Source organism: Tyto alba, unplaced genomic scaffold (genome assembly GCF_018691265.1).
Source record: "Tyto alba isolate M040663 unplaced genomic scaffold, T.alba_DEE_v4.0 Super-Scaffold_1, whole genome shotgun sequence".
NCBI lineage: Eukaryota > Metazoa > Chordata > Aves > Strigiformes > Tytonidae > Tyto > Tyto alba.
Window position 1 is genome coordinate 38,519,958 of NW_024881261.1, and position 13,812 is coordinate 38,533,769.

The 13,812-nt window shown below is 42.9% G+C and overlaps 1 protein-coding gene across 2 annotated transcripts in view; it reads left to right on the forward strand.

Moving 5' to 3' along the window:
• The window catches only part of CHUK (component of inhibitor of nuclear factor kappa B kinase complex), a 30,614-nt gene that overhangs the window by 16,373 nt on the left and 429 nt on the right, over window positions 1-13,812 (forward strand). For both annotated transcript variants that reach the window (XM_042792459.1, XM_042792517.1), the window contains 9 exons: window positions 284-407; window positions 1,631-1,782; window positions 2,813-2,874; window positions 5,372-5,481; window positions 7,476-7,525; window positions 8,276-8,372; window positions 9,254-9,401; window positions 10,208-10,344; window positions 11,794-11,893. In XM_042792459.1, the coding sequence (XP_042648393.1) occupies window positions 284-407; window positions 1,631-1,782; window positions 2,813-2,874; window positions 5,372-5,481; window positions 7,476-7,525; window positions 8,276-8,372; window positions 9,254-9,401; window positions 10,208-10,344; window positions 11,794-11,893 (980 nt within the window). The remainder of the gene's footprint in view (window positions 1-283; window positions 408-1,630; window positions 1,783-2,812; window positions 2,875-5,371; window positions 5,482-7,475; window positions 7,526-8,275; window positions 8,373-9,253; window positions 9,402-10,207; window positions 10,345-11,793; window positions 11,894-13,812) is intronic.

The following is a 13,812-nucleotide window of genomic DNA, read 5'->3' on the forward strand; positions in this document are numbered from 1 at the left end:
ACAAATAGGCCAGAGTGCTCGAAGAAATCTGTTGCTCTTGTAGCTCTGAGTTCAAACATGAGCTCTGTTGCCTGGCTAGTAGCAGGCTGTCAAATACCTGGGGAGTTGTGACATGAAAAGCTTATACACGCTTAGGCAGCATCACATAAAAACTGAGCAGATCTTACGTGGCTTGATCCCTTAGTTTAGGCACCTGAAGCAGGAATTGGGAATGCTGTAAGCACTGAAGTCCTTTTCTAGTTATCCTTTAATTTCTGTACAACTGTGTTTTTCTTGCATTCAGTACAGGACAGTAAAATCCAACTGCCAATTCCTCAGCTGCGCAAGGTATGGGCGGAAGCAGTTCACTACGTGATTGGGCTAAAAGAAGATTATGGCAGGCTTTTCCAGGGCCAGAGAGCTGCTATGTAAGTTGTTACTCCTCATTCAGAAGACTCATTATTATGCAAATACAGAGACTGTTTGCATGGAAGTGTACATCGTGTTGAGTTTTGGCTACCCAGAGTTTTACAGCCCTCTGCTGCTCTGTATTTTTACATTATAAAACATAATTGGCTTGGGAGCTTATTCCACTCCAGGAATTTTACTGCATAGTGCCTGACATGGACAATAACTGAAAAAACTTGAACCTTGAACATAGTTCACAGACTCAGAGAATGGCTGAGGTTGGCAGGGGCCTCTGGTGGTCACCCAGTCCCACCCCCCTGCTCAAGCAGGGCCACCTAAAGCTGGTTGTCCAGGTCTATGTCCAGATGGCTTTTAAATATCTCCGAATATGGAGACTCCACAACCTCCCTGGGCAACCTGTGCCAGTGCTCGGTCACCCTCACAGTAAAAAAGAGCTTTCTGATGTTCAGAGGGAGCCTCTTGTGTTTCAATTTTTTGCCCATTGCCTCTGGTCCTGTCACAGGGCATCACTGAAAAGAGCCTGGCTCCATTCTCTATGCACCCTGCTCTCAGGTAGTTGTACATTTTGATCCCCACTCAGCCTTCTTCAGGCTGAACGGTCCCAGCTCTCTCAGCCTTACCTCATAGGAGAGATGCTCCAGTCCCTTAATAATCTTCATAGCCCTTCACTGGCCTCTCTCAGTATGTCAGTGTCTCTGGTGTGCTGGGGAGTCCAGAACTGGACACAGGAGTGGCCCCACCAGTGCTGGATAGAGGGGGAGGATCATCTTCCTAATGCAGCCCCCCCCGGGTAGTCATTTCACAAGTGACAGAATGAGTGGAACTGTTGGTGATATTCATAGGGTTTCCTCCTGTGATTGAATCACAGAACAGGCAGTGTCATAATTATCAAGTTAATAAAAAGGTGCCAACACTCACCAGGGGTAACGTGCACTACAGGACCCTGTAAATGCTAAAAAATACTCTACACTTCAAAGACTGTTTAGCTGAGCTTGACAAACCAAAATGGGAAATGAGGAAGGGCGTTCTCTTTTCCTTGCTGAGGACCTGCAGCTTCTGAGGATGAGAGATGGAGGCTGTGACCCCACTGAGACTCCCTGTTCCAGGGATCTTACACAATTTTTTGCTAGTTATGTCTTTCATTTAGGTAATGTGACAGCACTGGTCACATAAGTCCAGATACCCTTTTCAACTAACGTGCTGTTCTTATTTCATTTGTTAGGCTCAGTCTTCTTCGGTATAATGCCAACCTAATCAAAATGAAAAACAATATGGTGTCAGCATCTCAGCAACTGAAAGCAAAGCTGGAATTCTTCCATCAAAGCATTCGCCTTGACCTGGACAGATACAGTGACCAGATGGCTTATGGCATATGTACGTACTGTGTAATACTTGCCTGAGTGTCTTGTCTGATCCTATAAAGTCTGATCAGACTGACTATGAAGGGCTGTGGGTAAGAACTAGCTTAAAAGAAACGGAATGCAGGAGCTGCCATTGTGTTCCTTAGCATCTTTATGTGTATGTTTTAGCTGGGGTAGATGCAGGGGAAGTTTGGCAGAGTCAAAGGCAAGAGGATAAAAAAATAAAATGTTTTGGAGAGCTTCAGTGACAGTGAAACAGGTGGTCAGCTGTTCCCCACTGAGAACACCAAGCTAAGAAAATTGGAGTATTAATAGTACTGGTGACGTAAATGTTTGCTATTTATTCATTCAGAGTCTGATTCATTTGGAGTTGTCGTGGGGCTTAAAGTGGAGAGCAGAGTTGCTGCCCTTGATGTACAGTGAAAGGGCCACTAACCATCCGTGGCAGAACAAAGTGGCAAAGTGACTGTAGAAACAGCTCTGAGGGAGTGATCTTGCTGTGCTTGATGTCAGGGGGCAGCATGAGTCAGCACGAGAGATGAGGTGAAAAAAGCACCAGCTACAGTTTTCATGTCATGGAAACATCTGGGTCTTACAAATACTGTTCAGGGAGAATAGTAAGATTTACACATAGTTTGCATATATGGCTAAAAATTGAAACAAGTACAAAATTATGACTGGGCTGAAGGTTGATGGTGGAAAATGGAAAAACTCAGTGAACTGGTTTTGGACAGTCTGTGTTTAATCAAAAGTGGCAGCTATTGAGCTTAATGGTGGAGTTTAAAGACCCAAACTCATTTTAGGCTGGTGATTGCAGACAGACAGTAATATCCTCCTGAAGGGTTTGTTTGTGAGTTAAGCTCAAGTGTGAAGTTGTTAAGTTGCAACTTCACTGTCTCTGTGATCTCTGGGTCATGACTCCTGCTTAGAGATTCAGCGTCACACTCTTTGTGTTCAAATTTAACTGATGTATGTAAAGTTCAGGTCATGCTTTATTTTTGTGTCTGTCTCTCTTTATAAATTAACAACCCTCTTCTCTTAAGCCTCGGAAAAGATGCTCAAAGCCTGGAAGGAGATGGAAGAGAAGGCCTCTCAGTGTGCACAGGTAGGAGATATTAAAGAAGCTTCATTACCTCTCTGTGAAGGAGATCACAGCAGGAACTTAAAAGCATCTCATGTGCCACTACTCTGTCCCTTTAGTGTGTTTCATATTCAGCCTGCTGTGGGAATGAGAATATCGTTGCAGGTACATTAAAAAAGAAACAGTCCCCAGGTTGTTCTATATAGGAAAGTAGACTATAGAGACATGTTATTTATTGCCCAAAAGAAATGGTGTTGCTATAGACAAGAGTCTTCCTGGCTGAGTTTATTGCACACAAAAATTCCCATTGGTAAAGCTGAAAATAATACCAATCACTTACTGTGCATTGATTTCAAAGCTGCAGTTCTTCATTTGGGAGTACAGACATAAATTTCTGGTATTCTGTAAGTAAAAATACAAATTAGTTTTCTTAAGGATGACTCTTACTGAAGTTTAGAGCAGATCTAGAGCCAGTTCTTACTCTGAGTAGTCCTAACAGTTAACAGTTATTTTCACCTGTGATTTATGAAAGTTGAGCTAACATAATGACTTTCTCAGAGAGTTAGTTCGGTGAGAAAGGCTAGTTGAAATTTATCTGCTGCATAGAATTCTCATCTGTCTTTGGGGAATGAGCATTTTAATTTTACCTCTGCTGAAAACAATGAGGAGACAGAAGTCTTTTTGACAGAAAATAATTCTGCCTGCAGTTCTGTCCAGACCTTTATAGGAAAGGAATATGCTTTTATCTGTGAAAAATGGGGACAGAGTTAGGATGATTGTAGTTTATTGTCAAAAGCTGTTTCTTCTTCTGTTCTGTTGAATGCACTGAATGAAGCGTGGGAGAGGGGAGCATTCAGGAGGAGTGCAAGGAAAAATCAGCACATTTGTAATGTTTTTTTCAGAGTAGAGGTCTTTAAAATATCTCAAAAAGTACTCTCTTTTTTGTGCCCTGTGATAGTAGCTAGCTGCAGGAGTGCCAGGAACATTGCATGTTCTGCTGCTCAGGACTGTCACGTGGTTTGCTGGGCTGCTGTCTTGAATTTCTGCTCTCCCCTGCAGGGAGTTTTTTGTATTGGCTCTCGTAGTAATACAGGGCACAGTGATTACGAGACAAAAATCCCAGACACCATTTAGAAACACAAACAATAAATTACACTGCCTATTTTTTTTCCTCTCTGAAGGAATAGACTGGATAGGTCAGGTTCTGGGATCCATTACCTATCTTCATCTAAGTCAAAAGGTTCTTGGAGCCTCGATTCTGCTTGCTCATATGATGGAGATAGGGGAACTGGGATTCCCACCTGAATTCATCTCTGCTTAGCTCCTTAAATTTTGGGATCTTGTTGCTCCTCATTAGGAAGCAACAAAGATAAAAGCGAAGCTGCTTCTAGCAGAATAACGCAGAGCTGTCACTGGCTGTTTCCAGAAAACCAGGAACCTCAACAAATACTTTGCAGACCATCAGAATTATGTTCTGTCTTCAAGCTGTGCAGTTCACATGTATAGTCACACCACGTCCATTTATCACGAATGGAAAATATTTTACTTTGTAATACACAGTGGTGTCTCAGTCTGTCTGGCAGGCAGCTTAACTTCTGCAAATTCAAGAGATACAGTTATGCTGTGTGATGAGTGCTCCAGATGAAGACAGGGTTTACTTCACATTTTTCTGGCAATCTTACTCTCCTTCGATTTATGTGGCTTCTCGCTGCTGCTGCTGCTTCTTTGTGGTTCATTCTTTACCTGCAAGACCTATAGACATCCCTTTCAGGTCAGAGGGTCACATCCCATTTATATAGCCTCATACCAAGTATTTCTGCAGCTTCAGCAAGGGCTGTGTTCTGGAAAATGCTCAATTTTCAGGTTCTACAGCCCCAGGTCAGAAACAAAAAGCTAACATACCTCAATGTACTTTACCTGGAAGTCAGATCAGTGCCCACAGCCCAAGGCACTAAGACCCATTATGGTGACCAGTGCTTTCTTAACTGTGGCTGGGGGTCTCCAGTGCACGTCTGGCACCACACACCTACTCCTCGTGCTCAGAAATGTTGTTGGCTGTTTCACCTAACTCGCTGTGGGGAGATGGCATAAGATTGGTATCTTTTATATTGCTTTGAGGAAGATGTGAAATACCAGACCAAAATGCATATGGGAGGCTAAAATGTGAGAGCACCCTCTGTCCATACTGTAAGAGTAGGAGAAAAAAAATCTTCACTGCTGGAATGTATGTAGAGGCAGAGTATGTGTGTGTGTGCAGCATGCATCTCAAAGTGATACGATTTATAAAGAAACAGATTTTTTTCTCATCCAGTGTGGTTGTCAGGGATTTGGATCTAGATGATACCGTGCACTGGGGAAATAATAACAGTAACCTCAATTATTGGAGCAACAGTCATGTCAAAGAGCTTTTTTCTCCTAAACTCTGCATGGAGTCTGCCCGCTATCCAAATAAATATTCTGGGGATCTTTATTTTATTGCTCTCCTCCTTCGGTTTGATTTGTACCTACATTTTGCCATTAGGCTGAAGATATTGGCTATCTGGATGAGCAGATCATGGCTCTGCACACAGAGATTGTAGAGCTTCAGAAGAGTCCGTACGCAAGGCGCCAGGGAGAGGTCATGGAAAGCTTGTAAGTCCTTTGCCTATTATTTTTATGTCATGTAAGTGGATTTTGTGTATTTCAGTGTCTGAAGGATTTTTTTTTTTTATCTCCGTTGGTGGTTTCATCAGCACTTTTGTAATGCGCTCCTCACTTTTTGCAAACTGAGTACACAGTAGTTTGCAATTGGTTTAAAATCATTTTGCTGGTAAAAGGGAAGGTCCTACCACTTGTGGCTGCATGTTCCTCCTTCCTCTTGAAGTTCTAACGATCACTTGGCAGCGTTATAAGTCAGAATACACAATGACTGCACCTGGGGAAACATGGAAAACACAGCGAGGGAAGACAGGACACTTCTTTCTCACTGACTTCGAAATTTTGTCTTAGAAGAGGATAGATCTAACATGTATCTTGGTCTCAGCTGAAAAATGCAGAGGATTTCTTTTGTATTGGAGAAGAGTGAATTTATAGTACTGAGTGAGAAAATGATGAGAACATTGTAAGATCCTATTAAAAATCTTGAGTGTGTTTTCAAAGCAAGGATAATTAACAGCTCATAGATAGTTGAATATTTGGAAACTTGAATCATTATATTTTTTAAAAGTATTAAAATATGAAAGACCTAAGTGATATTACTGATCTTAAGAAGAGGTAGGAAGCAATTATTGTAGTTTGGGCTGTTGCTGAGAGCACAAGTGGCAATTATAAAAGAGAGGGATCAGCTAGCCACCAAGATTGCATAGCCACGAAATCCATTGTTAAGAAGAGCTCTTCTGAATGGCTCTTGAGCATTCTGGGAGGCAACATGCCTGTTCCTGGCATGCTCTCCCTGCTCCCTCTTTGCTGAGCTAGATCAGCTCAGTGGCTTTTCATCCGTGTGTAGCTGCAGGAGCAGCAGAAGTGGTGCACAGGGGAGGAAGTGGTGGAAGGGAGAAGCCACCTCTTGCAGCAGTAGCCCACATTCAGAGCAGCTTAAACTAAACGGGGACCTGCTTCTTAAAACACTGTCTCTAAGTGCTTTCACCCCTGCCAAGGCAAGGCTGCATCAGCTATTTGCAAGGTGCTCAAAGTCTGCCCCAAGCCGTTAATTATTCTGGTCTAAAGCCGCTCCTCTTAATGAGGAGTGGAGAACAGAGTGAGTCTTCTGCTCTTTAGTTTTTGGGGCTGTAGCAAAGCATACTGCAGAGCACTAGCTTAAGGTTTTTGATACACGCAGCCAGGAGACGTGCATGGATTCTGAGTAATGTTGCAGATTTACCTGACGGTGCTGGATGCTAATGTTCTCTTTTTCCCAGGGCAGCAGGAATAAAGAGCACCTCTCCCCCTATCCTTGGCTGATGCAGGAGTTTTGAGATGGATAACTATCCAGCATGCTAGGAAGGCTGACTCACATAAGCAGAAGCAGCTTTCATGAGCTCTTGAAACAGTGTTGAGGTGATGCAAGGACAGCTAAGGGGAAGAAGAGGCCTGGTGAGGGCCCAAAAGCAGAGTTAGAACTGCGTCTTGTTTCTGACAGACTTTTAATTTAGAACAGTGAAGATGTGTTCAGGGGTGGAAGCCTCAGTGTTTGACTGCTTTTGAAATATTTGAAAGTAGTAACATTTATTTAATTAAAGAGAAACACTGTCCTCTTGTTTGTGATGCAGCTGTCTCTTTCCATTTGCAGAATATCACTAAAATTCAGGCAAAAAAAATGCAGAAAGGAACAAGAATTTATCAGGCAGTTGTGCAGAATTACCTATAGTTACAAAAATGAAGTTTTATAATTAAGGATACCAGAGAAAGAAAACACAGCTAAGCCATGTGAAAATTTGAAACTGAAAATAACCTTCAGTTGGTATGGTTATCTGAGAAGAAAATACGTAATCAGAGAATGAGAGAGACAGCTTTGAGGGAAGAATTGGTTTCCATCACAGAAAGCTCCAATGTGTGAGGTTGAGAAAGGCATAACTTAATTGCAATGCTTATTTCCTTGGGTCACATGCTTGTTGATATGTGTATGAATCATTTTCTTCTTTCTGAAGGGAACAGAGAGCCATAGACCTGTACAAGCAATTGAAAACAAGACCTCCAGGTATGGAAGAAGATGGTTCAAAGACTCTTTCACACTCATATCCCCTGACTAATTTTTCCGAACTCAAACGCAGAAAATACTGTTTAGGAGAAGGCAAATTACTGTATTAAAGTTAACCAGACTCAAGGGCATACCTTAAGATGACTTCTTCTTTTTGCTGAGCTTAGAGCTCTCCAAAATCCTATAGCGCTGTTCCTCAGCCATGGGTTTGTCTTCTGGTTTTCAGTCTTGGAGCATCTGCCCTGAACACGTGTCTGCCTTCTGGCATTCTCTACCTTTTTTCCTGCCCCCAGTACTACTGCTTTACTCCCTGCAGACATGGGAAGAACTGCTCTTCCTCTGTGGTCACTCCAACCCAAGGGCAGTCTCTTTTCCCCCCTCTCTTCCTCTGTCTTAATTATACTGAACGGAGCCCCGTGTTTGGGGATTATTACATTCTGAATGTAGTAACTGCTGAGCAGAAGGATGCACTTAACCTGTTCATCCAGCAGCTACCTGCAGTCCTTATTGAAGCCAGTATTTAGACAGCAAGAGTGGTTGGAAAACATTGGTATACATTACTGCAGAGAGAAGAGGAGTTAAGGAAGAGCTGTGCCTGATGAGAGACTGTGACAGATTTTCATTATGTTTCAGTTTGTTTGGCTGCACTTGTTAAGCCAAATCTTTCCTTGTCTCTGGGCATTTGGTGTCCAGAGTGGTTCTTCCTGAAGAAGAGAATTTTACTAATGTAGTGATCAATGGCCCTTTCAGATCATGCCTACAGTGACAGCACGGACATGGTGAAGATCATTGTGCAGACAGTCCAGAGTCAAGACAGAGTTCTCAAGGAGCTCTTTGGCCATCTCAGGTACTTTATGCAGGATTTAAAAACAAACAAACAAACAAACAAAAAACAAAAACAAAAAACCACCAAATGCAACTTGCAGCATTTGTAGCTTTGTAGCAGAAAAGGAGAGGGAAAATCATGGATGTCAGAGCCCAAAAGCTCCATCCACAGGTATACATTTCTCATAGCAATATTTATTCTGCTCCTTCGTGTCTGTGTTGAATTTCCGCTTTTTAAAACACATGACTAATATGTGTAGCTAATAGAGAAGGAAAGGAGAATGCAATGGCTTTTTACTGCTAGTATCCAAGAGTTCACTTTAAAATGAGATAAATTCTGCCAGTGTTAAGATTGGGATTAAAATTTCATGGGGAAAAAAAAAAATAATAGTCTAACAGCTGAGAAGATACCACAGAATTCAATAATTCTTCAAGTAGCTCAGAAAAAATGTCATTATGCAGATCTCAGTAGACAGCAAAGCGTGATTTCGTTTTCATGTGTGGCTTATACTTAGTAGATCCCATGAAGAAGGTTGTTAGCTATGGGATGGTCAGCCCACAGAGACCAACACAGACCAGGGAAGATTAATAAAATGCTGTGGTTGAGTTGCTGTGCTGTCCATTATCATCAGGATCAATTTTTGCATTTCAAATAAGAGCTTATAATGTGGGTATTAATAGTAGTGTTGTCTGCCTGCTATTTTGAGTCTTAACTGGACTTGGAGAAGTCCAGGGGTCCCTCCAGTCTTGCAGGTTTTGTACCTGCAGCAGTCATAGCACTGTGATAAGAGAAAGGGGTGTTCTCACAGAATATTTTTGAAACCCAAGGTGAGGCTTTTGCTTTTGCCAGAATATATTGCCACACAAGCTGGAAAGTAACTTTGTGTTTGTTTTTTATTATAGTAAGCTCTTGGGCTGTAAGCAGAAGATCATTGACTTGCTTCCAAAGATTGAAGTGGCTCTAAATAACATCAAGGAAGCTGACAACTCAGTGATGCAGATGCAGGGAAAAAGACAAAGAGAGATATGGCATTTGCTGAAAATTGCTTGTGTAAGTAGCTTTTGGACTGTTTATTTGCTCTTCCTTCCAGTGCAGGAGCCAGGGGACATCAAATGAAACTCTGAAGAGACCAAAAAGGGGAACTTCCACACGAAATGTTAAAAAGCTGACACAGGTTTAGAAAGGGGGTAGACAAATGCATGGAAAAGAAGCCCATTAGAAGGAGTCCTTGGTCCCAGTAAGTCATCAAATTGCTGGTGGCTGGAATACAATAGACATGCCATGCCATGCACCTTGTTCTTAGTTCAAGTGTTGGCTGCTGTTGGAGGCCATACACTGGGATAGATGAACTTCAGCCTGATACATTAAACCTAACATGATTTTAGTGCTGCAGAAGTGAAATAGGTGCTTTCCTGGTTGGTTGAAGGTGTTATAAGACTACACTGCTTTTTCTGCATCACTTACAGTGACCATACAGCTGAAGCAATCTCCTGATTTCCACATGTCTACATTCAAGGTCCTCATAGGAAGCATGTATGTCTTTCACCTGCCAGGAGAGTTGCTGCTGTGCATGACTCAGTTTAGGGCACGGGACCGCCTCCTAATTCTGCAGTGTAGAAGACATGTCATGTACAACACAGGTGACTTACCTGCAGGGACATCTGGAACCAGCTCTTTGCCGAACCCTGGAGGGTCGTGTCAGCTGGCTTGCCAGCCAAAGGCACGGCCTAGATTGTGTGTATGTGTTTACAAACAGTGCTTCTGTTTAATTGCAAGTCTTGCATATGGAATATTTAAGCCTGACTAAATTCTTCCTTTGTCTGTCCGTCACAGCAGATGAATTTCTTTTTTTCTAGACTCAGAGCTCCTCTCGCTCGCTGGTAAGCTCCAGCCTGGAAGGGACAGCCTCGAGTCCGGCAGCCATGTGGCTCCCACAGAACTCCTCAGGGAACGTACCTCACCCTCTGTCATCTATGGCAACTCCTGAAGATGGGTAAGAGCTGTTGGGGAAAGGAGGCTGCTGCAGAGAAGTCAGTGTAGCCATTCTGTATGCGCACGCTCTGAAATCGTGTCCTCTGCCGCGGGACTCTCCGGTGCTGAGGGGGCCAGAGGGGCATGTCTTGACCGTGTCCCACATGCTGGGGTTAGATATGCTGGGCAGGGAGATGTCTCTGAAGGCAACATGATTCACCTGCTGACTGGAGTTTTAGTAACTTACCTCTGGCCATACCGCAGCAAAACGCAGCAATGAGATTTTTGAGCCAAAAGGCACTTCCTTGTCATGCCCAGGTTCTGGTGAAAGTCCCACATAAATCAGACCATATTTCTTACAGCTTCTCTGAAAAAGTCTTAACTCAAATGGAGGTCTGAAGTCAGGGTCAGTACTAATCAATCCATGTGGTTCAATATCTGGGGGCTTTTTTTATTCTTCCAAAAAAAGGTTTCAGTAGCTCATATGTTACTAATGCTCTAAAAAAATCAGAATTTAGGTCTAACTCTTTTTATTCAGAAACCTCCATGCTCAGGACCAGAGGGTCCTGAGCAAGTTCCATATACCGCTCTTGGCTAAAACACTGCACTATTCATTTCTTGCATGTCATCTTACTCTGTCTTGGGGTTGGATTTGGTTATTAAGGCTGCTCTCTCTGGCTGAGTAAGAGAGTTGTCAGGAGCTGTGGTTTTTTTCTCTTTGCTTCATTAGCATTTTACTTCCAGTCAGCATGACAGAAGGGAAGATGCCCCTCTGAGACTGCTCAGCCCTGGATCCACAGCAGTGCTGGATCTGGGAGGGGCTGGGGCAGGAGTTGTGAACATCACCATCAAACCATTTGGCTGCCTCTTTCTTTTCAGGTGGTCAGGGAAGTACCTAGGTTCTGAAGATTCACCTCTTCTAAGTAGGCTTTTGCTGGAAGTCAGTTGATTTTTCTGAAACCTTGAGCAACCTTTTCTGTTTCCTCTTTTCTGTCTGCTGCTGTGGGGCAGTTTTTGCTTCTGAGTAATGTGATCACCCTTTAATAGGCGCTTTCCTGAGCAAAGTGCCTTTGAATCATGTCAGAGCTCCTCTTTGAACCGTGACTTCACTGTATGAGGCACTGTACAAAGAGTCAAGAGATGTAAGCCTTATGGGGAGTGGGCAGTGATTTCAGGCTCGCTTCTTTTGTTCTGTTAAGGCTGAGTTTCAGTGTGTTTTGTGCAGTTCTTCTGTAGGGAAGGAGTGCAAATCCACACTTCCAGGGTGGGGATCTGCAGGATGCCACCTCAAGGCATAGTTTTGTGCCCTACAAGGTAGCTCCTACAATTGCAGAGAACTCCTATAAATCATTTTTTTGGGGTGGTTTGTTTTTTGTTGTTATATTTATTATTTTTTTTTCCCCAGTACAGAGCCTTTTGATGTTGGTGTTACTTTGTGTTTTAAATCTGTCATGCCTTCCCTTCCCTGCAGGGAAAATTTTGTCCAAGTGATAGAAGAGAATATGAATTACCTCGAACTCTTTAGCAGTATTTTGCAGGAGGCAAGACAGGAGCAGAACAACAGCATAATGGTAAGTCTACTGGTGTGTCTCTGAGGACCTGATTTTTAAGAACCACATTAGCCAGAGTCCTCTGGAGGTATGAAGAACTCCTTAAATAGGGTCATTTGTGATGATGTGAATTGCTGTTGCGGGCATGTGATGTCTGTCATTCCTCCTGGACTCCGCTAACATGCCGGTCCTTATGGAAGGTAGCACTTGGTGCTAGTGTTGGCTAAGTGGTCTGCGTGGCAAACTGGGCTGTTCTGTGGGACCCCTGACTGCTAGAGCTCGCTCTGGATGCCGATTGCATTCTTAACTGAAGAGTCCTGGTTGGCATCCCTGCGCTGGAGTGGGCAGAGTTCTCCATGTCCAGCACCCTTTCCTGATGGTTAACTGAAGCTCTCCTTATAGCAGAAGTGGGGCTTTGGAGAGTCCTCAGAAAGCTCTTTGCATAAATTGGTACTTGAAATAGCAAGAAATGACAAAAGTAAATAGCACCCAGACGTTTTGACGCAATCTAAAACTGTTCCTGAACTACTAATTGAGGCCAGTAAGTTACTGCTCAGAAGAGATCGGTTACCAGAAGAATGAAGAGCATCACAGAATACTGGTCTTTTAGACTGGTCTCAGCTGATTTTAGAGGCTATATCATAGAAGCACTTGTATAAATACAGTGAGAAAAGGGCAATTAGGCATGTAGATTGACCCGTTTATAATGGAGAAGAGTCAATACAGCTTCTGTTAGCATCATATTGTCTCACAAATGTATTGCAGTCCTGTAATGAAGTCAGAGATCCACTGATACTCCGTAACTTGGATTTTCAAAAAACTTCTTAAAGATCGCTTTAGGAATAACTTCCATTCTCATGGGATAAAAAAGTTGAAGCTGTTTACCAGTTGTAACTGCTGAAATAACAAGGAACAGAGGGTTGGAGAAATGGATTTCCTAAAATTCCTAAGCATTTTAATTCATAAACATTTTAATGTTTTAATGTTTATGAATAATAGTAAACAGTGAACTGAGAGCTTATTGGAGTCACTAAGCTAGTTGGGATAGTGAAATGAAAAATTACTAGTGGGAGTTGCAGATGACACTAGTAGCAAGGGATCGAGCAGTATGAACAGGGAAATAAAATTAGCTGCTGATTAAGGCAAAATAATTACGTTAGTGGGGAAGACAGCCTTAATTATGCATATCCTGGTCTTCATCCACTGGTTAATGAATGCTTTGTATGTCTTTGTTCCATTCTGACAGGGTTGTTATCAGCTGTGTAACATAATCTTCTCTCCTGTCTTGTCTCCTTGCTGTGGCTGGAGACGAGCGAAAAGCTGTATGACTGGCTTCTTACCTGTTAATCATCCATGTCTCTGTCATCTCCTGTATCTCATTCCAAAGTGCAGCATCTGTCTCTGGCATGTTTTAGCCTAGAAAGATTATTCATTGTGGTGGAATCATGCTCTGCAGATCAGCTCCTGTTTTGTTATGTTTGGTTTCTTTCCTCTTTTCCTTGCATCAGGGGACAGAAGTTAGGCAACAGGAAAACAGGAGAAAATGGGATTTGTCCTGTTCAATTCACCTGAGGAAAAACATGAAAAAAGAATGAATACTTCTAAGAACGTTCTCTCTGTCCTTGCATACGTTTGACTTGGAGCCTTTCGTTCTTTTTCATTTGTGCTCTTGCACTACCAGTATGTCCTGTGGTGCAGTAGGGACCCTGGCGCTATGTTTTGCGCTGGCACAGAATGTAATTTCCAAAGCAAGCACAGTCTGTGACATGCCTGAGCACTGCAGTAAGCATGAGGGATTTTGTATGGGGGGCAAACTCTGTCGTGAAACGGTGAGGTTACTTTTCAGCTCTTAGATCAACATCATTCCCCGAGAAGAGAGAGATGCTGGTTACCGAGCGCCCCTTTGGTCACCACCGCCTTGGAAACAGACATTCAGTAGC